General features: G+C 45.1%; 1 protein-coding gene across 2 annotated transcripts in view; it reads right to left on the bottom strand.

Moving 5' to 3' along the window:
- Positions 1-25,774, bottom strand: part of IGLON5 (IgLON family member 5) — a 418,463-nt gene that overhangs the window by 385,403 nt on the left and 7,286 nt on the right. The window contains exon 1 of one of the 2 annotated variants that reach the window (XM_029576927.1): positions 7,442-7,695. The exons of the other annotated variant lie outside the window; for it this stretch is intronic. Within the exon in view, the coding sequence (XP_029432787.1) occupies positions 7,442-7,502 (61 nt within the window). The 5' untranslated portion in view covers positions 7,503-7,695. Of the gene's footprint in view, positions 1-7,441; positions 7,696-25,774 lie in introns of those variants that run through there. 2 annotated transcript variants of the gene reach the window in all.

The following is a 25,774-nucleotide window of genomic DNA, read 5'->3' as shown; positions in this document are numbered from 1 at the left end:
GGTGCGGAGGGTCCTGGGGGGAGAGGAAGGTTCTCTACGGCAGGCTGCTGTGTGGCAGTGCCATGGAAGCTCCCAGCGGGTCATGAGCCGGCACTGCAGGGCACAGCAAGGCCTCTCTAACAGGAAGAAGCGCTGTGGTGTCATGGCAGCAAGACGGAGCAAAAGAGACAGCAATCAAATTGAAGAAGAGAAAGAAAAAGCCATAAACAAAATAATGGCAGAGCCAGAAATAAAGCTTGGCAGAGAATTTTCTATTTGAATGGGAATGCAGTTGCGAGACTCTTAAGCCCTGTAGAGCTTACCTGGGCTTGGCTGGTACGTGTGGTCTGGCAGGTGGTAAGGTCCTTATGAATATCTAATAGCGCCCGCAACAGAAAAGGTGCACAGTCGGAAGGTGCACAGAAAAGCCGTAAAAACTGCTTTTCTGTGCACCTTCCGACTTAAATTCATGGCGATATTAAGTCGGAGGTCCCGAATGTTAAAAAAAAAGAAAAAAAAATTGAAATAGGCCCGCGGCTCACGGGTTGAGAACCGGACGCTCAATTTTGCCGGCGTCCAGTTTCCGAACCCGTGGCTGTCAGTGGCCTGTGTGCTCGCCGGGAGAATCGCCCGCTCTCCCACGATTTTACTGTATCGGCCCATTAGCCAGGAGATTCAGGAGTGTGGGAGTGCTTCTGAATATCCCTATCCCTGCTATCTAAAAGTTTATCCAGCTGGTGTCAGGCAGTTCTAAAGTTATCCGGCCATGTCAGCTGGATAATGGACCACTCTGCTCCGCAGTGCCTCCAGACTGCCCTGACTAAACGTTTAGCTGGCTAACAATGTATCTGGCCATGTTGGGGCAGTCAAACTAGTGGGATATTGAAATCCCGGGGTTTGTTTAGCTACGTGCCATGCTTAGACGGTCAAACGTGCTGAGTCTGGGCCTCTTAGTGTTTGGAGATGCAAGCCACAGGGCTGCTAAGGCCCCTTCCTGGGGTAGTCTAGGCCTTAATTGAGCGACTATTTTAATAAACTTCCAGGAATCTTTACTAATATTATCTCTTTAGTATCTGGAACTTCAAGGCCTGCCCATAGGATGATTCCAGATCAGCAGGAACAGGCGGAGCCATTCCTGCTGTGCATCTATGAACTTATAGTTTCACCTTCTCTAACAAAACAAGGGGAACGACAGTGCTGGGGGTAAAGCCAAGCCTAGCTCAGCTTGTCTCTGAGGGCCTGGAGGCAGCGGGTGTTTTCTGTCCGTTCTGGGATACAGCAGTGCAGCAGCCCCATCTCTGGCCGATCAGCTGTGACTGGCGGCGTTCTCTTAGCTGGCAGATCTCTTTAGCTGGAAGCCCCTGTCTCTGAGGCGTGGCGCAGAGGGGGTGGCGAACTTGGGTGATGAGAAGCAGGGACCGGAGCGCGAGCTAAGCAATGGAGTGAGCCCTGGAAAGATGGCAGCGTGCAGAAGTGACAGTGACTTATGAGAGTCTGCAGTCTCTCGCCAAGGTTTTAGAATTGGTTCCCTCAGCTGCAGGGACCGAGGAATGGCTTTTTATTAAAAAGAAACTCTAGAATTGGGAAACAGAGCACAGCCCCATCCCGTGCACCAAGGTACTACAGACCCTGCCGCATTTGTCACATGGAACAGACTTTCACATGAGGATACGCTGAGCTCTCCCAGGTGACCCAGACCGGCCACAGGGAGAGACAGGATGTTGGGCTAATGGACCTTTGATCTGGCCCAGCTTGGCAATTCTTATCTTCTTATAAATTCAGAATTACTAAACTCATTCCCTTTACTTCTGGTGCCGGAGTTGTCCTGCTCCTTTGCTGCCAGGCTCTGAGCCCTCTCAGAGAAACCCCTGGCGCCCTTTGATGATAAATCTCACCTGTAGTAAAGTATTATGGGGAAGAGAATAATAGTCTCCCCTTCTCTGTAGCAGCAACTGATGTCCCCCCAGCAGAAGGCTCTCACAGAGCCCAGGGTCATTGCCCCCTGCTGCAGCTGCAAGGTCACGGCGATGGCTCACGGCCTCTTTGGAAAAGCACAGCAGAACATTTAAAGTTGCCTAGCAGATGGCAAGGAACTGTAGTAACAAGGCTAGTTGACTTTGGCAAATTGGTTCCTGGCAACCAGTGACAGGTCAGGCATTCGTCACAGCCCGGTGATCCTCTCGCTTTTAGAAAAAATGTCTGCCTGTAAGGACTCAGCAGTGTTAGCAAAGTGTACATGACAAGAAGATGCACGCTACACAAACTGAACATGCTGCCTACAACTTATTATTAGGATTTTAATGTTATTACAGCAAATGGTTCCACTGCAGTTCCTTCATAGAGGTGCAAAGCAGGCATTAGACGATTAGCTGCAGTACAGTAAAGCACTGGACAGTTAATGCAGTGTAAGTACAGTGTAGTTAAACACTGAACATCTTAAGTGTAGAGTTCAACACTGGAAATGTAGTGAAAGTACAGTGTAACGTCCCGGCCAGAAACTGTTGTATAAATACAGTGTAATTAAGCATGTGGCCATGTGTCTGCAGTGTAATTTTCATGCAGTTAATCATTGGACAGTGTGTCTGCAGTGTAATTACAATGTAGTTAAACATAGGATATTGTTGTACAATTACGTTGTGTTTATTCACTGAACAGTATATCAGCAGTCTAATTTAGAGTAAATAAGCACTGGAAAGTTTATATGCAGTGCAATTGGAGTATAATTAAGCCAAGGACAATAAATGCAGTATAATTACAGTGTAGTTAAGTATTAGACAGTAGTATCTGTAGTTCAATTAGAGTATAGTTAGCACTGGACAGTCTGTTTGCAGTGTAAATAAAGTATTGTTAAGCACTGAACAATAATGCAGTAAAATTACAGTGTAGTTTCATATTGGACAGCAAATCTGCATGCAACTGCAGTAAATGTAGTATAATTACATTGTAATTAAGTATTAGACAGTAGTATCTGTAGTTCAATTAGAGTATAGTTAGCACTGGACAGTCTGTTTGCAGTGTAAATAAAGTATTGTTAAGCACTGAATAATAATGCAGTAAAATTACAGTGTAGTTTCATATTGGACAGCAAATCTGCATGCAACTGCAGTAAATGCAGTATAATTACATTGTAATTAAGTATTAGACAGTAGTATCTGTAGTTCAATTAGAGTATAGTTAGCACTGGACAGTCTGTTTGCAGTGTAAATAGAGTATTGTTAAGCACTGAACAATAATGCAGTAAAATTACAGTGTAGTTTCATATTGGACAGCACATCTGCATGCAACTGCAGTAAATGCAGTATAATTACAGTGTAATTAAGTATTAGGCAGTATCTGCAGTAAATTTAAGTATACTTGGCAAGGTACAGTGTGTCTGCATTGTAAGTACAGTGTGAAATATTTAACACTGTATCTGCAGTTCTCATACTCTACTTGCTGAGGATCTAGGACTGAAGTGGGCCTTTGAATTCCTACATTATTCCTCCAAGGAAAGCATCAATGGTCATTCTCCATCTCAGTTCTCTCCTTTTGAACTGCGCAGATAGGCAAAGGTTAAGAGCTTGGATGGTTTACCCTGCCACCAACCCTCTGGAATCTCTCACTCACAATTGGCATCATTGTTCCTGGCCGATTTGCAAAACTTGTTCTTTTGATCTTCAAATAGAAGCAACATCTTATTATGATTTAACATAAGGAGAGTGAGAATGGCTTCCAAACGTACTGTAGATACTGGGATAATATCAGTTTTGCAAATGTACACATTTCCCCTTAACTTGTTTCTAATTGCCACCAATCAGGACCTTTCTCATTCACTGGTACTAAATCCAAAATGTATTTAAAAAAATTGATGGACTGACTTCTACGGGAGTTGATTAACCTTTCTAAGCCAGGGGCATGAAGTGAAAAAGTGTACCGAGCTCCTATATAATCCTAGTGCTTTAATTCATTAAATATGACAGACTGAAGAGCAATTAATTGATGGATAATTGATAGCCATGAATAGATAGTTCCAGGAGCAGCCAAATGACCAGTAAGAAAGCACAGGGCATGTGACAGACACAAGGCAGTAGGAAACATTTGAAGTGAATGGAATGGCTTCCCCTTTGACATGGGTTGAGGACTTTAGCGGGAAAAAATGATGCGAGCAGGCGTCATAACTGATAATTATAATTGTTTAGTGAGCATTGTCGGGGAGTGTGCAGCAGGCAAAAGATGAAAGGAAGACCCTCACAGAGAGTGAGTAACCCTGGGGGTGGGGCCTGAAGTGGTCCCAAGCCTCAAGGTGAGGTTGAAGGCTCCCAAATAGTCCTATCTAACCCTGGAGTCTCAGTATAGATAACAAGAGAAGATCTCGGTCCCCCACCTCCAGGGGAGTGATACTAAGTCTTGCACACTGCAGCTTGCTTTGTGTTCATTTACAGAAGGAGGGTTTTCAAGCAGGCACTTTCTGTAGGGTTTTCCTAGGGAACCCCACCTCCTTTCCTGTTGACAGGTAGTAGCTGCAAAGCAAGCTTGCTAAAAGAGTCTGCTCGCCGTGGACCCACTGGTAGCCGTGCGGGGGCGAATTAGTGGGTGTAGAGTGGAAGATCCCCTGCCGGCCCACTCCTTCCACCCAAACATGCTGCGAGGAAGGCATCCTTTTGATGCGGCTAAGAGCATAGATGCTAAGGAACCTTTTGAGTCAGGCCATTTTACCCAGGCAAAAGCCTTTGCAGATTGCCCTCCTCACATCTGCCTGACCCCCCCCACCTCCCAAAGCCAGTTTGCCATTCAAATGCCTGGGATCCATGGGGCTGAGGTATTATTCTACAATGACCTTTGCAGCTGGAGCAGTCTTGGGGTGAATGGAGGCTGCAGGGGCCTTTTTGGACACTGTGTTCCATCTGGCATGAGCAGCTGGGGGTTAGCACGACTCCTGTCCATATCTCAGCAAACATATGACATTTCTTGCTGTAATCCCAATCTCTATCGACAAACCACTAATGGAGCAAGAATGCATTACACTGGAGCTGAGAGAGAACGTCAGGTAAGGTGGCAAGCCGGAAACCAGAAGCATCACTGGGAGAGACCAGTGCAAAAGGCCTCCCAGGGTCAACAGAATTAAAGTAAGCTTTGTCAAAAGCAAGCGATGAGAAGGTAAGATATCTATCCCAACACATGGACCCGCTATTGGAAAAGGTGACTCAAAGTCTCTCTTTGAACGTAAAGTGGAGCCTGTAAATGCACCTGCACAGCTTTCTACGGGAGCCAGCTTTATTGTCTACAAAGAAAGGCAGGAGTCTGGTCTAAAAACCCGTTTTTGCACTAACTCTTCCTCTCTTTGCATCTGTTTAAATAGTTTCAATTGTAGATGCCTGCAGATCACGACCTCTTGGTCTACCTCTGCCTGCTACGTCATTGCTGACCGCCTCCTTCCTCGTTATTCGCTGAAGATGCCCCATCACTTGAAACATTGGACACTTCGGCCTATTCCATTCTTTCTTCCCTGGGAAAAAATGCTTTCAGGTTGACATATAAGTGGATTATGTTAGGTCTTTTGGTTGTGAATTTCCTCTGCAGTGCCACCTCTACTGTCTACGCACCGTTAAGAATCTGAAGCACAGCTGGGAGCCCAAGGGGCGATCCCCATTCCCCCAATGTCATTGTCCCTTTTTACGCTCCCTCTGGTTCAGCCCTTACATGCACCACAGTCTTCTCCTCCAATAGAAGGTCCAGGGAAGATGCTTCTCCTGGCGCCTCCTGTTTAAGACAAGACAAAGTCGGTCATGCTGACCTCCAAATTCTGATCCTCCTTTTCTTGTCATGTGAGGCTTCAGAACAGGAGAGCGGCCTCCTTACGTGAGGGACCAACTTGCCACAAATACTTCAGGCCGGGGACATTTGCATTTTGGGAACCGTGGACTTGGTCCACATCGTTCACGGCCATGCGATGTGATGAATTTGAGCTTCAAAGGCAATGCATACATTGAAATTTGAGCATGGGTGGAATGAGCGTCAAATACACCTGATGAAAAGTTACATGTGGGCTATCCATCACTGAACATTTCCTTTATTAAAGAGGCATTTGAAAATACATTTAAGTTGAAATGCTATTCAGGATGTGTACAGCATAGCACTACAACAGGAGAAAATAACATTTCCATTAGGCGCTAGTTTTGCCAGAACAGGGGGGCAGGACAAGTCTGGTTCCCTTCCCCACTGGATTCCAACTCCCACTAGAGTCGCTCCAGGACTCCTGCACTCCTGGCTCCGTTTCCAGATAGGCCCATCGGGAAGCTGGAGGGAAGGAGGTGCATGGAAGCTAGGAAACAAGGCTCTGGTATGCTCTTTAGAATTAACTTGAATTTAATAAAATACATTTCTCCTCCTGCAGATGCATACAATGCCATGCTTTAGTTATATGGCTTCTATACTGGGAATTTCAGATCTGTGCAAAAAAGTTACCCCTAGGAGTGACTGTCCGTGGGTCAGCTGAGAAAAGTGATTTTTTGATGTTCACCCTTTCCTGCAGTCCTGGGCTTCTCGCAGAATCAAGGCCCCAGTACCTGCCGGGAGCCATAAAAGGGATGAACCAGGTGGGAGAGCATCTCAGGCTCTCGCCACCACAGTCCCAATTCTGCAGTTAACATTCCTTCCCCTGCCATACAGCACTGACAGAAGAGATTTTGAAATAACACCAGTTATAGTGAAAACCAGAGCACGTCCACACACACACACGCATGGAAAAGAAAGTTGCTTTGGATCAACAGGGCCCTTGTAGCTGCCTAAAGATCCAGTGATCTCCAGAAAATCCTCTCTCTCTCACTCCCTCGCCCCCCCCCCCCCCCCCCCAACCCCTCCGTTATGGTAATCTCACAGGGAAGGACACCCTCACTCTTCATTCAAGAAAATGCATGCAAGGACTTTTCACGTCTCAAGGAATGTTATTCAACAGATGGGAAAGCTACTTTCCCTTTTCATATGCTTTCCTAAATGCTTCTTTCCTTCTTTTGCAGATTTCAGCTGCTCTCCACACAAATAAGCCTCACTTGAACGATTGGGTTTAATATGTTCTAGCAAAACAGCTCCCTGCATCCTTACATTCCAGAGCTGCGCACACACACACACATACATCTCTCTACTTAACATTTTGAGGAAGTATCAAGGGTTTCCTGAGTTGATCTATTGATGTTGCCGTTTAATTCCTGTCTTTAACAGTGCTACATTTTTTGCCACCTCCCCAGCAAATGTCATTAAAACAAAAAATGCACAGCAGTAAATTGCATTAGGAAAAAAAAAAAAACCCCAGTTTTTTTTTTATTGCTAGCTTTGCATTAAAAGAGAACGGAGGGCCACAGGCAATCCTTGCCGCCAATCTCCCCCTCCCCATCCTTCCCCTCCTTTTGAAAGATGCAGAAAAGCACTCAATGCCCAGGTACAGCTCTGATACAGCCGGCTGAGGAGAGAATTTGGAATGCAGTACCTTGGAGAAGCAGACCCATCTCGAGCCTCAGCAAGATGCTCCCAAGGAGAACGCTGATCATCTTTTTTATTTAAAAAAAAAAAATAATTCCCTTGGTTATAGGTGGAAGACGGGGACCACAAAATCCTGAAATCTGTTTTCTGGACTGGGATTTTATTTAAGAGAGAGAGAGAGAGAAAGAGGGAGAGAGAGAGAGAGAGAGAACGAGTGTGGCAGCAGATTTGGGTACAGCTACAGAATCATGTATTCAGTGCACTCTCTTGCTGCAAAACCTGGGGATGCTTTGACAGACAGCTGGAGGAGCTGAGAGACGGCTGAGAAGAGCCAATGAGAGACTGAGCTGAGGTTGGGCAGGGCCTAGAATGCAAATGCTGGGCCTGAGAGCGAGCCAATGCAGAAGGAAGGGGGTGGAGCGACAGGCGGGTCTGGAAGTGCTGCTATTTGATTCTGGTTGATTTATTAGATGCTCTTTGTTACTGCAGCATGGCTGGGGATGGAGAGGGGGGGGGGGGGGGGAGCGAGAGCGGTCCCCCTTCTTACACCTGCTCTGGCTTATTCCTGAGGGGAGTGTGAGGAGGGGGGAGGAATTCCAGGGTGCTTCCTGAATGTGCAGGAGGACCAAGAGCATAGCTCCTATAACACAAGACATTTCTTATACAGTTGCCTAGTTTTCAGCTTGAACAGTAACAGGGTAATTGTCTGCAGATCAGAACCTCCTGGTCCACCCCCATCTGCCTGGTTGTCCCCTGCCTGCTGCGTCACTGCAGACCCCACTCGATCTCTACGGTGCCTACCCACTCTTGATTTTGGGTCTTCTTGTCATGTGGCTCTGCACTCACAGATAGTATAAAGAGCCATGCATGCATTTGTATCATTTTTTACTATGATCGGTTGTAGGAAATGTCTTCAGGTTTTCAAAAGACTCCCCGAGCTGCCACCTGCAGAATGAGTGCAGCAGAACTATTCTCAGGTACCAGCTGTCTCCTAAAAGAAGTCGATACCTGCAGAGCACTGCCAGGCTACCCTGCTCCGAATAGGGGGACAGCTCCCTTTCTCACACCACACTTTCAGGCCGATACAGTAAAACGCGCTCAGCCGAGCGCACTGTCTTACCTGCGGTTCTACGCGCGTTTTGGACGTGCCTCCACTACGCCTTATACATTAAGGGGTTTAGTGCATCCAAAACGCGCATCCAACCCCCCCCGAAACTAATAGCGCTCATCACATGCAAATGCGTGTTGATGAGCGCTATTAACTATTTGTCCCAGATACAGAAAAGAAAATGTGCGCCCAATCTGCACATTTTACGCTCAGAAAAGTGTACAGAAGAGCAGAAAATACTGCTTTTCCGTACATCCTCTGACTTAATATCGAGGCGATATTAAGTCAAAGGAACCAAAAGATTAAAAAAAAAAAAAGTGTGTCAGCAGTCAGGTTAGGAAAACGGACGCTTGTAAAATTGAGCGTCTGTTTTCCAAACCCGCTGACCACCACCTCTCCTGGGCACCCGCTGCTGAGGCGGCACTAAGGGCGCGTATTCATCCCTAGCGCCTCCTTTTTAGTGCGACCCCTCATTTAAATATGGTATGGGCGCCCAGGAGAGGTGGCTTGGCACGCATTAGGAAAACAGGCGCTCAGCACTCAGTGCCCGTTTTCTGCGTGACCTTACTGCATCGGCCTGTGTATGTGTTAAGCTTTGCTCTGATGTATTGGGGATCTCAGTACTGGAACAGCAGGGGTGCAGGCGGCGATGACTGAGGGGCATTGGTGGAGCTATGTGCGAGGGTCTAAGCCTGGAGCAGCAGGGGTTGGGACACAGGTAGGGCTGATGGACACTGACAGAGCTGTGTGTGAGGATCTCAGTACTGGAATAGCAGGGAAGTGTTAAAGAGGCAGGTGTGAGGTGCAATGGCCTCAGTAGTGGAATCGCAGGGGCAGGTTTGAGGTGCATTGACATAGCTCTGCTTGCATGTGGGGAATCTCAGTGGTGATCTGAGCCCTACTTTTGTCATGTTTTCAGACACGGCAGAATAAAAATAGATTACAAAACCCAATCCGTGTTCTCTCTGTCACCAATATCAGCTGACATCAGGCAATGCGTATCCTTGTGTCTGATACAGACTATGAGTGCCAGAACAGGCACCTCCCGACCTTCCTAATCTGTTCTTTCTCTGATGCAATGTTTTCTATGTCAATGTTATTGCTAAACAGGACAGAAAGGAACTAAGACAACTGAGAGCTAAAAGAAAAAGTATGTGTGTGTGTCTATGTGTGTGTGTGTGTGTGTCTATGTGTGTGTGTGTGATAGGCAGAGGGAGTTTGCATCCGCTAACTCTTCTCCAGTGGTCCTTGTGATTCAGTGGTCCAATCACCCAATCCTGTGGCTTGAGCAGATGAGCATGGCAAAAACTCATCCCATGTGTTTTTAATTGAACTTCCCTCATTGCAAATTAGAATATTATTATTAAGCCCCATCAATTGTAATTGAATAAATGTGATGGATGCTAATTAGAGTGCCTTAATTGTCCCCATTTAGTTATTGCCGCAACTGGGGCCCTCTGTTAATAAGCAGAGCTCATTAATGTAGGCGCCTTCTTATTCCCCATGTTTTGCTCTTAGCGCTGTGGTTTTATTGGCTGTGCCCTAAACCTTGAAAATTAAAAGAAAGCTATTAATTCGGTGTCTTTAGTAAAAGTATTTAGGACGTTTGCAGAATTTATTTGCGACATTTCAGTAAATTTATTTTGGACGTTCTCAATAGCGTCAGTCTGAGCCCTGTGTACAAGCTGGATGAAGCGTGACATATTGGAGTTTTATTTTCTTAAGTTGAGATGAGCTCCTACAATTGCACACAGGGTGTCTGGAGTTCTGGAAGCCGAGATGCTCTTACGTTTTTAATATTCCATTGATTGTACAATTGTTCTCAATGTCATTGTGTCGGTTACATTTGCAATTACACAACGTCAAGTTCCATCACAGTTACACATGACAAGTTACATGAAACATTTGTGTGCCGTAAAACTAAACAACTGTTTATTGTAGAAATATTCATGCCTCATTTCTCTCTTCCTCCTTCTCAAGTCTTTTGATGACAGCAAACTCCGAATCAGCTCGCGGCAGGCTTGGATGGACACCAGACTCAACATGGAGCACAAGATTGTTCCCGATGGAGAGGAAGACATCCTGCACACAGCAAAGGAGCCTGCAGGTGTCCTGAATGGCTCTCCGTGGCTGTGCCCTTGGGAACAGACCATAGACCATCGACTGGTGGGTTACGATATACCTCTGTAGGGTGCAGCCTCCAAATTCATTGTCCATGGCCTTCACCGAGTCTTTTGCGAAAGGGCATGTCCAAGTATTTGACAGAGGTGCTGATGATATACGCGATCAGCATTGTTATCAGAGGAAAGTTAGACATACCAGGAACTGGACGTAAGTACTGAGCTCCAAGCCACGGTAAAGGAGCTTGAGGCAAGAGGGTTAGCATGGGCTTGGTTGGGATGGAGGGGGAAAGGTGCTCTCTCTTCATGTCTGTGATGTCATTAGTTTTAGACTTTTCATGGGGAGAGAGGCTTTTTGAGCCTATGGGCCCACAACATTAAAGGTATTTTTTTGGGTGGATCAGGTGGGGGGAAGGGCTGCGGGAGTGCAGGCGGCAGGGCCAGCCTTGCTTGCACTGGGGCAGGGGGCAGGGGATCAGGCTGCCAGACCCGCGTGCCATGTTTTTTTTCTTAAAGTTATCACTGTTTAAACAGTGATATCTTGAATATCGCCACATAAGTTACAATTATCCAGGTACCTCTACCTGGATAACTTTACATCAAACTGGCAGTATTAAAAGATAGTCGGTGAAGTCTAAAGTTATCCAGGTAGTTTATTTGGGAATATTCAGGGGGGTGTTTATCCTGCAAAATATCCTGGATATCTTATCTGGCTCTGAGGTCAACATTCCAAGCTTTTGTGGTGTGTAACCTTTTGAATTACACACAGAAAGAGCTTTGAATATTTTTCCCCCTCTGAATGCATGCATTTACCCACAGAAAAATTGGAACTGATGGAGACAGTCTTGGGGAAGTGTCTACCTTTAGCCAGTGAGCATGTATTATGCACCCAAGTCTAGATGTACAAATCATGAGCACAATATTCAGCACTACTTGGCCAGATAAGTTAGGGCTTATCCGGCTAAGTAGCGCCGACTGAATATCTGGCACTGTTGAATGGCACCCAAAAAGCACGAAGGAAGGCGATCTATAATAGCCGTCAGGATGAAAGAAAAGAAATAGATGCCTGTAGTCTTAAAACAATCCTTTATTGCAGTGGAGACACAAGGGTAGCCTTTGCTAGTGGAGTTCTGCTATCGCGAATGTTTCAAGACGCAACATAAGAGATCATACAGCTCTTTATATGATCACACTATATTCTTAGTCGATATATAACTAATGAATTCAAGAAGATTATTGTAAGCCCCTGAGGCAGCCGTTTTGAAACGGCGAAACTCGGCCAGAGTCGGGCTACCCTTGTGTCTCCACTGCAATAAAGGATTGTTTTAAGACTGTTGAATGGCAGCCACTTATTTATTTATTTATTTAAATGATTTATATACCGGAGGTTCCTGTATAATATACATATCACCCCGGTTCACAAGGAACAGTAACTGTCGCTACATTTAGCGGTTTACATAGAACAGAATAAGAATAAAACAGGAGTTTTTACATTGAACAAATTAAGTAAACAAGTTTTAACATTGCAAAAATTAATCTAAGTAGGTTACTTTTCTTCGTGTTCTTGGCTCTAGGGGAAAGCTTGTTTGAACAGCCAAGTCTTAAGGTTCTTTTTAAATGTAGAGTGGCATGGTTCCAGACGAAGGTCTGGAGGGAGCGAGTTCCAAAGTGAAGGGCCCGCTGTGGATAATGCACGTTTCCTCAGAACGGATTTCGCCGGTTGTGAGATTAGTCTGTTCTGATAGGCGCTTCTGGTTGGTTTCACGGATGTGTGTAGTTGAATTGGAAATGTTAGGTTGAGAGGTGCGATGTTGTGTAAGGCCTTATGTATCATCATTAAAGACTTAAACTGGATCCTGAATTTAATCGGAAGCCAGTGGAGATGGTGGAGGATTGGGGTGATATGATCTCTTTTTTTGGCATTTGATAGAATTCTTGCAGAGGCGTTCAGGACCATCTGGAGTGGTTTGATGGTGCATGCTGGTAGGCCTAGGAGGAGAGAGTTACAGTAATCCAGCTTAGTGAGAATGATGGCTTGTAGAACCATGCGGAAGTCTCTGTAAAGGAGGAGTGGTTTGAGTTTCTTTAAAGTTTGAAGTTTAAAGAAACATTCTTTTGTTGTGTTGTTGACGAATTTGTTGAGATTGAGTCTGCTGTCTATGATGACTCCCAGGTCTCTAACTTGTTGCGTGGTGGGGAGTCCTGCAGTGTCCGGAAGTTGGTTAGTATTAGAATGTGAGGAGGGGGTATAGTTTTCCGGTGCTATAATGAGGATTTCAGTTTTGTTTTTGTTTAGAACCAAGTTGATGCTGGTGAGTAGATTGTTAATAGCTGACAGACATTTATTCCAGTATGAAATAGCTTTGTGTAGGGAATCTTCTATAGGGATGAGGATTTGAATATCATCCGCGTATAGGTAATGTCTTAGCTTAAGGTTGGTGAGAAGTTGACAGAGCGGGAGCAGATAAATGTTGAAAAGAGTCGGGGATAGGGATGATCCTTGTGGTACCCCCCTCTTGGATTCGATGGTATGGGACTCTTTGTTATTTATCTTGACCTTGTATGATCTGTTCTCCAAAAACGATTTGAACCAGTTAAAAGCTACTCCTGTAATGCCAATGTCTATTAGGCGTTGTAGGAGGCATGAGTGGTTTACGGTATCAAACGCAGATGAGAGATCTAGGAGAGCGAGGAGGCAAGGTTTGCCCTTTTCTAGGTTGAAAATGATAGTATCGGATAATGATGTTAATAATGATTCAGTGTTCATAGTCTTACGAAAGCCAAATTGGTTTGAGGTGAGGATATTGTTTTCGTCAAGATATTCAGTAAGTTGTTTGTTTACAACTTTCTCCATAACTTTGGCAATGAAAGGGAGGTTTGCTATGGGTCTAAAGTTAGCTGGGTCTGTGGTGGGTAAGTTGGGTTTTTTGAGGAGTGGCTTGAGCATGGCTAACTTGAGTTGGTTCGGGACATGTCCTTGGGTGAAGGAGCAGTTAATGATGTCTGCTAAAGGTTTGGCTATGGTGTTGGTGATCAGACTCAATTTGTTGGATGGAATATGGTCTGATGGATGGGAGGATGGTTTTATCTTTTTGAGAATATTCTCTATTTCTAAAGAGGATGTGAGTTCAAGAGTGTTGAGCACTGGTAGTGAAGTGTTGGGTTGTTTGATATTTGGGTGCGATGATTGTTGATCTGTTGGGAGTGGTGGTTGTTGAGCGGTTGAGAGTGGTGTTTGTTGGGCGGTTGATTGCGATGATTGGGGGGTGAGGTTGATTACATGTTTTGGATGTGTAGATGGTCGCTTGAGTGGGGCTAGGAGTGAGGTGATTTTGTTGTCGAAGAAGTCTGCCGGTTCGTTCGCTTTATTGAGTGCTTGATCGTCTGGAATGGTAGGTGCTGGGGGTTTTGTGAGGGTTGATACAAAGGAGAAAAGAGCTCTTGAATCAAAAATGAGGTGGTGGATTTTTTTGGAAAAAAATATTTTCTTTGTTTTGTTGATGTTGTTTCTGTATGAGTTATGGCATGATTTGTAGATGAGGAGGGTGGTTGAAGATGGGTTTTTTCGCCAATTTTGTTCCTTGCATCTTAACTCGTGTTTATGATTTTTTAGCCGGATAGTTAGTTATCCAGCTAAATAGTTAGCCATCTTAGTTGGGGGGGGGGGGGGGATGACAAAAGTCTTCCAGGGAGGAGCCGACATAGTCAGAGAAGTTATTTACATAATGGTGTTTCTCAACAAATCTGCTGGGTTCGACATTCTCGACCACAACATCTTATTTATTTCATTATTTCATTATTTATTTCAATATTTATTTCATTATTTATTTATTTATTTAAAAGCTTTTTAATGCCGATTTTAGTGGGTACATCATATCGGTTTACATCAAACAGTAGGTGGAAAATACAAAGAACAAGGATCTGGGGAGGGGACAAAAAAGTGCAACAACTAGTGAGAGCTAAGTAAATTCAAAATGTAAATAGGTCAGCAATAAGAAAAGAACTGGAGAGATAACAAATTAACGTAATAACTTAGAGGCCATGATTTAGTTGGGAAGAATCTTACTAACACGCCTTCAGTCACTTGGAATAAGAGGAAATGGACTATACTGGTTCTCCTATTTAATGGCAAATTCAATTGACTCTACATCAGTTTGGTTGGAAGTGATCACTGGTGTTCCCCAAGGTTTGACCCTAACGGCGATTTTATTTTACATATACCTCACACCGTTATGTAAAATGCTGGGATGTCTAGGTTTAGATTACAGGATTTTATGCCGATGATGATATCCATTTCTTTAATCTATTTGCTTCATTTTGGTCACACATGATGGGACCCGTTATGCTCTGACTAAACTCTGTTAAAAGGTGACTTTTTCTCAACAAATTGCTTCTTTATGTTGAAAAAGCTGAACTCATCATTCTTACTACTCTTAAGGAATTACCTTCTGATGCCCCTTCTGCTCTCATGTTTAATGGTCACTGAATTCCAATCAAGTGTCACGCCAAAAATCTTGGCTTCATTGATACTAACCTGTCCATGAAACCTCACATCTGAAATGTAGTTAAATCCTCATTCTTTAAACTCTGTATGTTGTCATCTCCGCCCATGGCTCAATCTGCAGGATTTTTGTACAGTTTTCTTTATATCTTGGATTACCAGAAAATTCCATCAGAGCAATACAAATAGTGGAAAATGCTGCCATTTGACTGCTAACTAGTACAAGGATGCATGATCACATCCCTAATTCACAGACGCCTTCAAAACAATTCTAGTCCATGGGTCAACGCAGTCCTAAACATCTACCAATCTGCTCGTTTGTTAAGATCAACCAATAAAAATCTCTTACGAATTCCCTCACAGGACGAGTCTTTTTGGATGCTGGCCCTCAGCTCTGGAACATGTTACCAGAACAATTTTGTATCCCATGCACCAAGCTATTCCAGAAAGCATTATTCATCCAGGCCTTTGGTGTCCAATCTCAAAACTAAGTTCGATCTTCCAATCCAGCAGAATGGCCATCCTCCACACCCGGTCCACCATTAGTTCAGGTGTGGTCTGTTTATCTATATGTTTTCCTACACTATAGATGTTGCTGCTTATGTTTTCTGAGGCCTGATTGACTCAACTTAGCAAGTGAACCCACTAGGCCCATAAAGTCAGTAGGTGGAAATGCTCGGGGACTGGGTCTAGTCTTCACCCATGACAACTCTTTTCCCTGCAGATTGTGATTTTGGGTTTGGGGGCTGACGGGACTTAGGCAAGGTCCCAAGGAGCAAGGGGGGGGGGGGGGGGTCCAAGAACTGGCCAATGGTCAGCTTTGGCAGCATGTGGTAGAGTTGTATTCCAGGCAATGGTCGGGGCAGACAGCATTCAGTCAGATACCAGGCAGAGGTCAAGCATGGGAAGGCCTGGATTTGTCACCAGGTACACTAGGCCCATGCCTAGAGAGGCAAATATCTGGGGGTGGAGGTGGGGGGGGCAGGCAGAGAGAAAAAAATATTCTGTCTCCACCCCTCTGATACGTCAGGCCCCTTGTTTGCAACTTGTTTCCCAAGGTGGCAACATCTTCCAGTGGCATACTGGGGGGGGGGGCAATGCTGCCGGGCGCCAGGCTATAGGGAGATGCTGATGATCGACATAGGGAGGCCCATGCCAGGGCCGGTGCTAGCGTTTCTGCTGCCCTGTGCAAAAAATTACTGTGCTGCCCCCCTCTCCCCGAATCATTCATTGTCTGTCCCGGGCCCATCAAATAAAGCCCAGCTCTATCTTGCAATCTATATTTTTAAAATCGGAGATACCCCACCTCCCACTCCAGAACCCATGGATAGGGAAGGGTATTAGGTACCCTAGGCAAACCTTACATCCTTGCACACATTCCACCCCTCCCACACACACACACACACACTACCACCCCCCCCCCCCACATCCTTTACAGACACAGAGAATTAAATTATGCATTTATAATACATTTTACATGAAAAAGTACATTCAAAAGTACAGTCTTCTGAGGCAATAATAACACATAGAACATGCATGTTATATCTACATGCACTCCTGTGGTGCGAACTAGAAACATCTGCAAAAAAGACACGGAACTTTTATGGCATTACTTTTTGTAATGCATATTGGGTGTGAGCTTGGCCCTCAGAAATCATGAATAAACAGAATTACCATTACAATATCGTAAACCTCCCCTACCAAAACAACCCTAACAATTTTATCTACAAAACACTGCACATATTACATTGGGCCCTAGAACACCAATAAAACTCTAATTAGGAAACCAGGCTGCTACAGATCCCTACACAGAAATTACATGCCAGCAAAATACCTCACCTCGGTCACATATGCAGAACACTGAGAGACCCTGACCAAATACAGAATAAAGAGATCAGAAAGTATAAATAGAAACTTGCTGAGAAGAACTGAATTGGAAACCACAACAAGCAAGCAGAGCAATAATGGAAAAACAGAACAGAACATTACCATTTTTCATAAAACATTAAATAATAAAATCAAGAAATGTAAAACATCAATCATAATAGTAAAATCATATTCATAAAAAGAATAAATATTTCAAACCAGTTAATGAATAAAATATCCAAAATTTCCAAAAACACCAATAAAATATTTCAAAACACCGAATAAAAAATCCAGTAATTAAAAAATGTTCTATTCCCCCCAAAAATTAAATATTTTGAAAGAGCAGAATTATCAAATTACATCCAATAATTAAAACTAATAAAGATTAAAAAATCTTCTGCTCTCCATATCTATGATCTTCTGATTTCCAGTCACCCTGAGATTGTTGTGGTTTGGGGGAAGAAGGGATGCCTAAATTTTATCTTCTCTCTCACACATACGCACAATAACACATTTATTCTCTCACATACTCCCTCTCTCTAACATAAACAGGCTTCCTCTCCCTCACAGATACATTATGTGTGTGTGTGTGTGTGTGTGCTTGTGAGAGCCTATATGTGACACATGGGCTCTCACAGGCACACAAACATACATATAAGCTCTCACACATACTCATTCACAGGCACACAGGCTGTCTCTCACAGCTACACACATAGGCTCTCATACAGACACACACATACACACACATAGGCTCTCACACAGACACACACACATGCATAAACACACAGGCTCTCAGACATACACAGGCTCTCAGTCACTCACACACATACAAGCTCACACACATACACATATGGCCTCCCGGTGTCTTCAGGCCTTGGTGGGATGAGCTCTACCATGGCCACGCGGGCCTCCTGATGTCTTCAGCCACGCTCACTCAAACAGAAGATGGGCCTCCCCGACATCCACCAGCGGGTTGAGAGTCGGCAGCCTGTAGCCTCTCTCCTTCTTCAGCCACCAGTGTCCCCGCGGCTTCTCCTGCTGCCGCCAGCTCGTCACCTCCCCCGGGTGTGCCGCCCAGTGCTATGCACAGTATGCATACCTGGCTGAGCAGGGAAGTGTGCTGTTCCTATGCTCTGTGCCGGCCACTATTCTCTTTAAGCTGCACGTGTGCTTGGCCGTCCACAACTTTTTTCAAGACCACGCCCAGCAGGAAGATTGGTGGGGCCGTGGTGGAGCTCATCCCACCATGGCCCGAAGAAATCAAGTCAGCTTCAAACCTCTAGGTGTTCCTTATCCTTCCCCCTATGCAGCCCAGGAAGAAAACATTTGCCGGAGCCGCACAGGCAGGAAGGAGGAAGAGCATCGGCCCGCGAGTTTCTGTATGTGTGTGAGACAGCACGTGAGAGTTGGAGCCTATGTTTTGTGTGAGACAGCATGTGAGAAAGTCTGTGTGTTTGAGAGAGCGATACAGCATGTGAAAGAGAGAGCCTGTATATAAGTATAAGAGAGAGACAGCATGTGAGAATGAGAACTGTATGTGTATGTGAGACAGCATATGAGAGTGAGAGCTGTATGCTTCTGCGAGACAGCATGTGAGAGTTAGAGCTTGTGTGCTTGTGTGATACAGCAAGAGAGAAAGCTTATGTGTTTGAGAGAGTGAGTTAGCATGTGAAAAAGAGAAACAGTGTGTATGTATGAGAGACAGCATGTGAGAGTGAGAGCTGTGTGTGTATATGTGAGAGAGACAGAGAGACAGTGTTTGGGAATGAGAGGCTGTATGTGCATGTGAGTGTGTGTGTGTGTGTGTGTGTGTATGACTGAGAGAGTGAGACAGCATGTGAAAAAGAGAGACTGTGTATGTATGAGAGAGAAACAGCATGTGAGAGTGAGAGCTGTGTGTGTGTGAGAAAATGTGAGTGAGAGCCTGTGTGTTTGTGAAACAGCATGTGAGAGTGAGACCCTGTGTGTGTATATGTGAGACAGTGTTTCAGAATGAGAGGCTGTATGTGCGTGTGTCTGAGTGTGTATGACAGAGAGTGAGACAGGATGTGAAAAAGAGAGACTGTGTATGTATGAGAGAGAAACAGCATGTGAGACTGAGAGCTGTGTGTTGGGAATGGTGAATAATACGGAAAATGTCATAATGCCTCTGTATCGCTCCATGGTGAGACCTCACCTTGAATACTGTGTACAATTCTGGTCGCCGCATCTCAAAAAAGATATAATTGCGATGGAGAAGGTACAGAGAAGGGCGACCAAAATGATAAAAGGGATGGAACAGCTCCCCTATGAGGAAAGACTAATGAGGTTAGGACTTTTCAGCTTGGAGAAGAGACGGCTGAGGGGGGATATGATAAAGGTGTTTAAAATCATGAGAGGTCTAGAACGGGTAGATGTGAATCGGTTATTTACTCTTTCGGATAGTAGAAAGACTAGGGGGCACTCCATGAAGTTAGCATGGGGCACATATAAAACTAATCAGAGAAAGTTCTTTTTCACTCAATGCACAATTAAACTCTGGAATTTGTTGCCAGAGGATGTGGTTAGTGCAGTTAGTGTAGCTGTGTTTAAAAAAGGATTGGATAAGTTCTTGGAGGAGAAGTCCATTACCTGCTATTAATTAAGATGACTTAGAAAATAGACACTGCTATTACTAGCAACAGTAACATGGGATAGACCAAAGCATGTGACCAACCAATTAGAAAACTAAGATCAGACAGCAAAAATAAAAAACAATTTTGAATTTTTAGTGATTGGCATATGTTATCTTTGGGAATGAGTAAGAGTAGCACGTTCTCTGTGCTGATCTCACGATGTACGAGATCATCATGGAGAAACTGGAAGCCCTGCAAATGTTTAATACCACGGGGCCTGCACAGAGGAGGCAGCAGAATGGACTTCAGTGCCAGTAGCAGTGATTGGCGCTTCCACAATAGCCACGCGGCATCAGTGACAGTGGCAGCAGAGGAATGAGAGAGGCTCTGAGGTTGCTGGCAAAAGAAAGAGATGGGACTTGCCTTCAGAGTGTGCATGTGTATGAATGGGAGTCTGCTTGAGTGTGTGTGTGTGAATGCATGGGTGCCTTCCTGGGGTCTGTCTGTGTGAGAATGCGCGCCTGCGGGAGTGTGGGTGAGTGTGGGAGACAGAATGAATTGGTGCCTGGGGGTCTGTGTGTGTGTGTGTGTGTGAGAATGACTGGGAGCTTGCCTGGGTGTATGTGTGTGTGGGGGTGTGAGAATGAATAGTAGCTTTCCTGTGTGTGACCTTAGCGCCTCCTTGCTAATGCGACCCCACTGCGGCTGACGGTTACAAAAACCAACGCCGGTAAACTTGGCATTGGTTTTCATAACCGGCTGTCTGCCAGTTATGAAAACAGATGCCGTATCGGCGTCCATTTTCATTACTGGCAGACGGCCGGTTATGAAAACCGATGCCGAGTATACTGGCGTCGGTCTTCATAACTCTGTGGTCTGCCGAGGTATTTTTTATTTTTAAATTAAAAAAAAAAAAAGAAGTACAGAAAAGCAGTTTTTTCTGCTTTTCTGTACTTTTTTTTACATGCGCTCAGCTTTTAACGCCTGCTCCAGGCAGGTGTTAATAGCTGAGAGCAAAATGTGCATCTGAGACGCACACTTTTTTTTAAAATTTGCATGTGATGAGCGCTATTGCATTCACTCCGCGTTGGATGCGCGTTAAAGAGGCGCCAATCCTCCTATTGCATTAAGGGGTGGATTAGCGCCTATTTAACCCACTTTCTGAGAGCCGAACCCACACCCAACATAGAAATGATGGCAGAAAAAGACCAAACGGCCCATCCAGTCTGCCCAGCAAGCTCCCACACTTATTTTCCCATACTTATCTGTTTCACCAACCACCAAGTTCAGGGCCCTTGTTGGTAACTGTTTGATTCGAATTTCCTGCCACTCCCTGCCATTGATGCAGAGAGTAATGTTGGAGTTGCATCAAAGGTGAGCATAAGGCTTAATGGTTAAGGGTAGTAACCCCCGCATCAAGCAAGTTACCCCGATCCTTGTTTACCCAGACTGCACAGATCAATGCCTTGTTGGATGCTGTCCGAATGTAAAACCTGTTTTCCACATTTCCCCCTACCGTTGAAGCAAAGAACAGTGCTGTATATGTATTCAAAGTGATGTATCAGGCTTAATTGGTTTAGGGTAGTAACCGTCGTAGTAAGCAAGCTACCCCCACGCTTATTTACCCAGATTGTGAAGTTCAGTCCTTGTTGGTTGTTGTCTGAATGCAAATCCTGTTTTCCACATTTCCCCTTGCCGTTGAAGCAGAGAGCAATGTTGGAGTTGCATTAACCATGCGAAGGCTTATTGAGTAAGAGTAGTAATCACCAGGTAGTAGCCTCCACTCCAGTAATCCACCCCCATGGCTCTTCTCTTCATTCCCATCCTCTAGCCTTTATGGATCCACATGTGTTACAATAGGCTTAATGCTTTATGGGATCCAAGTGTCTCTTTATCTTACAGGGTATTCTGGTTGGTACCACAGCAGTACATGTAAATATAATGTACATGCGGTTAGTGATACTTTTATCTCATAAGACTGCACTTTGAATGGCTTTTTTAAAATGTAAAATCTATTATAAATGCATAATTTTTATTGTGTGTGAGGAGCGAAGGACTGGGGGGTACAAGGCTGTAAGCTTTACCTATTGCACCAGTTCTGGCTGCACTGGATCCACGTGGGAAAGCAGACTTTTGGAGCTCTGCTGCTTTGCGTCCTGTGGCTCTCTCCAGTCTCAGCTAAGGCTTCATTTTTCTTGTTAAGCCCTGGAGAAACAGCGTAGATCAGTCTGGTCTTCCCTCACCCTCCCCTCCTTTGAGTAGATAGGCAGTGCCGAGCCCGGGGAACTATAGAAGCAGCAGACTCTGCAGCACTCAGCCAATGGGAATACACTGAAATGGGGATGGAAAGGGTGGGGATGGGCTGAGCCAAGAGGAAATGCCTGTGCAGTGTTGGGGAGACTGTTGTAGGCTGGACGTTCCTTCTGAAAGGGTCAGCTGGCTGTGGAACCAGTGAGTCCCTGAAGTGGGGGTGCCAGAAAGGAGTAGGAATGGGAGAGGGAGAGGGCTGCTGCAGACTGGTGAAGGGCTGGCAGCAAGCATACGTTTTTTTAGATGATGATGTGGCAGTACAGGAGTGTGGGCACTCGCTGTGTAAGCATTTGAGCATCAGCACAATGACGGAATATGTGTGTCAGAGAGAGAGAGAGAGTGTGGTGTGTGTGTGTGTCTTTCTCCGTGACACAGAAAGACACCCATACACACACTTTCTCTATGACACCCCCATACACTGACAGCGAGAGTGTATATGTGTGTGTCTTTGTGTCAGAGAGAGTGAGAGAGAGACGATCACACTCACCCTCTCTTGGACACAAAGACTGAAAAAAGTGTGTGTGTGTGTGTTTGTGTCTGAGAGAGAGATGACCACACTCACCCTCTCTCGGACTCAAAGACTGAAAAAAGTGTGTGTGTGTGTGTGTGTGTGTTTGTGTCTGAGAGAGAGATGACCACATTCACCCTCTCTCGGACACAAAGACTGAAAAAAGTGTGTGTGTGTGTGTGTGTTTGTGTCTGAGAGACTATGTGTGTGTCTGATACTGGCTGGAGTGTGGTTATCACATTACTTGGCAACTGGTTCAAAAGCTGATTGGTTGACAAGACACTTTAATACTAGACCAGGAATCCAAGATATAATTATGAGAGACATAACCAGACATGGGGGCAGATGGCAACCGATTGGTAATGTCCTACCTGGGGGTGGAGCAACACCACCAACAATGCCTAGGAGTGACAAAAACCTAAATCTGTCCTGAGCATGGGAGGTCAGACTAGGGGAGACAAAGTAATGGGAGGAGACAGGAGAAAACATGGCAAGGAGGCTCGGACAGGGACAGAACAGGAGACACAGACAGAGACAAGGACTGGCGTCACGGACAGGATCAGGAACACTGGAGGCACAGGCAGGAACAGGACAAAAGACATAGCAACACACACTGCAGAGCAGGGAGACCTGTTGCGGAGGCACTGGCTGGTCGCAAGGAACTTCCTTATCTACTCTTGTAAGATGTGATGTCATCAGCCAACAGCACAAGAAGTCCCAGCTGGAACACCTATGATAGGAGTTCAGAGCTACAGAAAGTTCAGCCATGCTCTTTGCACGCGGCATGATGCCGGAGGCTATGTCAGAAGTGTTTGAGATTAGAGTTGAGGGGTGTTAGTGCCTGTTCAGATTTTTTAGTTGTTTTTAAGTTTTCTTTCATTTTTCGCCTCTCTTCTACTTGAGGCTTATAGTGATCCAGAGAGCTCAGCCAGCCTTTTTTTTGTTTTGCACAACCATTGATTCCTTTGATTTCGCTGGTGTCGTTTATTGGCTCATTTCCCAAAAGGATCTGAAAACCAGCTGCTTCAGCAAGTGCACAACAATATCTCTCCTGGATCTACAATGATATCTGTGAACACAACTGGAGCATAAACTTTATGGTAGTTATGTGCTCTCCGCACACAAACCTTTTGTACTTTTCACAATATGATCATAATTTGCAGTTTGCTGCTGTGGGACGGTCAAGTACAACATGCACTTTCTCCCTCTGCGGGACAGTGGTAGATACTTGGATTTCGCAGTCCAGTGCAATCAATGCAGTTCTGATTGGATTATCAGTATTGTGAAGTCATTGTCTGATCGGTCCATTGATCGACTGTTCTCCCAGTTGAATAAGGAACAGGCGCTGTCTATCTCAAGATAATCTGCTATTTCATGCATGATAATTTCTCATCCCAACAACACAGTTGGCAATTGTACCAGTAACAATGGAACTGAAAAAAAATCATCATTGGCCACCGGTTTGTTCTGTGTTTGCAAGGAGTCATACATGCGACCTGATCCAGATTATCCACTCCTCTTCTGGTTTTGTTATAGTTAGGGACCTTCGTTTTCAGTTTTATTTTTCCCAGAAATTTCTCAGTATTTATTACAACAAAGGGAGAAAATCAGAGGGGGAGAAAGTACTCATTTTTCCCATTTCTGTTCTTTATAATAAATTCCAAGGTAAGAGAAAGGTCCCTGGTTATAATCAATAATAATAAGTGTTTTTCTTTCCTCTCTCACTACTGTCATGTCATCACGCTTTGTCAATAGCCCCACTACTACCTTACACTTCCTTTCACATCTGAAGTTAAAGTGAGATCCCACCAGAAGCAAAGATGGATGAGAATACCTCTCTTTTGAGATCAGGCTGTATTTCATTTGGGATGTCAGTCTTGTTTCTCTTCATGGCGCCCAAGTAGGTCAAATTTCCACTTAGCAGTTTTTCTGCTAGGTCGGCGCTGGTGAAAAAGTTATCACCTGCAATATTCCTTCCTGATTTGTACCAGGGCTGAACAAGCTTTTGTACAACTTGGCTATGTAACGGTTTGTGCTGTTCTTTTCTAGCTTGTTTTGCCCAAAGTGAATCCCCATTCAGGAAGTCTGATGCCGTTGCATCACAGCACCACTAAATCTTGATGCCATCATTTGAGGGGTTTGTTGGGCCTATAGAAGTCCATATTCAGACAAATTTAGCCAGCTAACTGAGAGGTTGGCTGGTTAAATGAATATTTGGGCACTTATTCAGCTAAATTCTAGCCAGCTAATAAGTTAGCTGGCTAGAATTTAGCCGGTTAAGTGTTCTGGGGACATAGCTGGGTGGGGTTGAATTAGCCGGCTATTTTAACCAGCTAACTGATATTCAGATATTCAGAGTTAGCCAGTCAAGGTAGCCAACTAAGTCCAGTCAGGCCAAATAACCGTTTTAAAATTATCCGGTTAAAGTTAGCCAACTAACTTTAAGATAGCCAATAATATTCAGTAGTGCAGCTGCACTATTGAATATACCTCCAAAGTAAGCTGGATAAGTTTATCCAGCTAACTTGTTGTCTGGAAATTGACTGACTATGGACCTCATACTGTCTAAATCAGCGATTCTCAACCAGTGTGTCACAGCTCCCAGTGTCCCACAGCCCCAGTTATTCTTCCCTTTACCTTTTTCCTGCCCCTGTGGGCCAATGGGAAACCTCTTCCCTTCTTCCTGCCCCCACAGGCCAATCAGAAGTCTCCTCCCTACTTCCTGCCCCCGCGGGCCAATCAGAAGCCTCCTCCCTTCTTCCTGGGAGGAGGAAGCCTCTGATTGGCCAGTGGGGCAGGAAGAAGGGGGGCATCTCATAGCCCGGGGTGGGGTGGTTTGAGGGGGGACTGGGAGGAGTGGCAGTGTCCAGGCCCATGGCGGGAAGAAGCCTGACCCTGTGGCCACCACGGGCTGGAAGTGTTGAAATTAAACAGCAGCGAGCCACAAAGAAAAGAGGCCAGCTGTGCCAGGATTTCCCACTTCCAAAGTGGCAGGGAACCGTGATAGAGTAGGGATTCCCCAAAGCGGCAGTGAATCACAAGCATGAAGAGGCCGGTTGCTCCGGGGATTCCCCTTCCCCTCCCGATGCAACAGTGAGCGCGGCAGAGCCTTGATTATAGTAAAAGTGGCACTCAGCCATGCTGATTACAGATGGGGCAACTGGAGCTCCCAATGGCCGTAAAAGCAGGCAGATGGAGGGCCGCGGGAGCATAGGGATATCCCGACAACCAGAAGAAAGGCCTGAGTGCCGTGGCGTATTTTTCTAAAATAAATGTTTGCTGCTTTAGTGCGGTTGAGAAGGCAGCGGCAGCACTAGGAAATCTGCCACTGCG

This window comes from Rhinatrema bivittatum, chromosome 14, assembly GCF_901001135.1.
Source record: "Rhinatrema bivittatum chromosome 14, aRhiBiv1.1, whole genome shotgun sequence".
Lineage (NCBI taxonomy): Eukaryota > Metazoa > Chordata > Amphibia > Gymnophiona > Rhinatrematidae > Rhinatrema > Rhinatrema bivittatum.
Note: the sequence above shows the minus strand (reverse complement) of the source record. Positions and strands in the feature narration are given on the sequence as shown.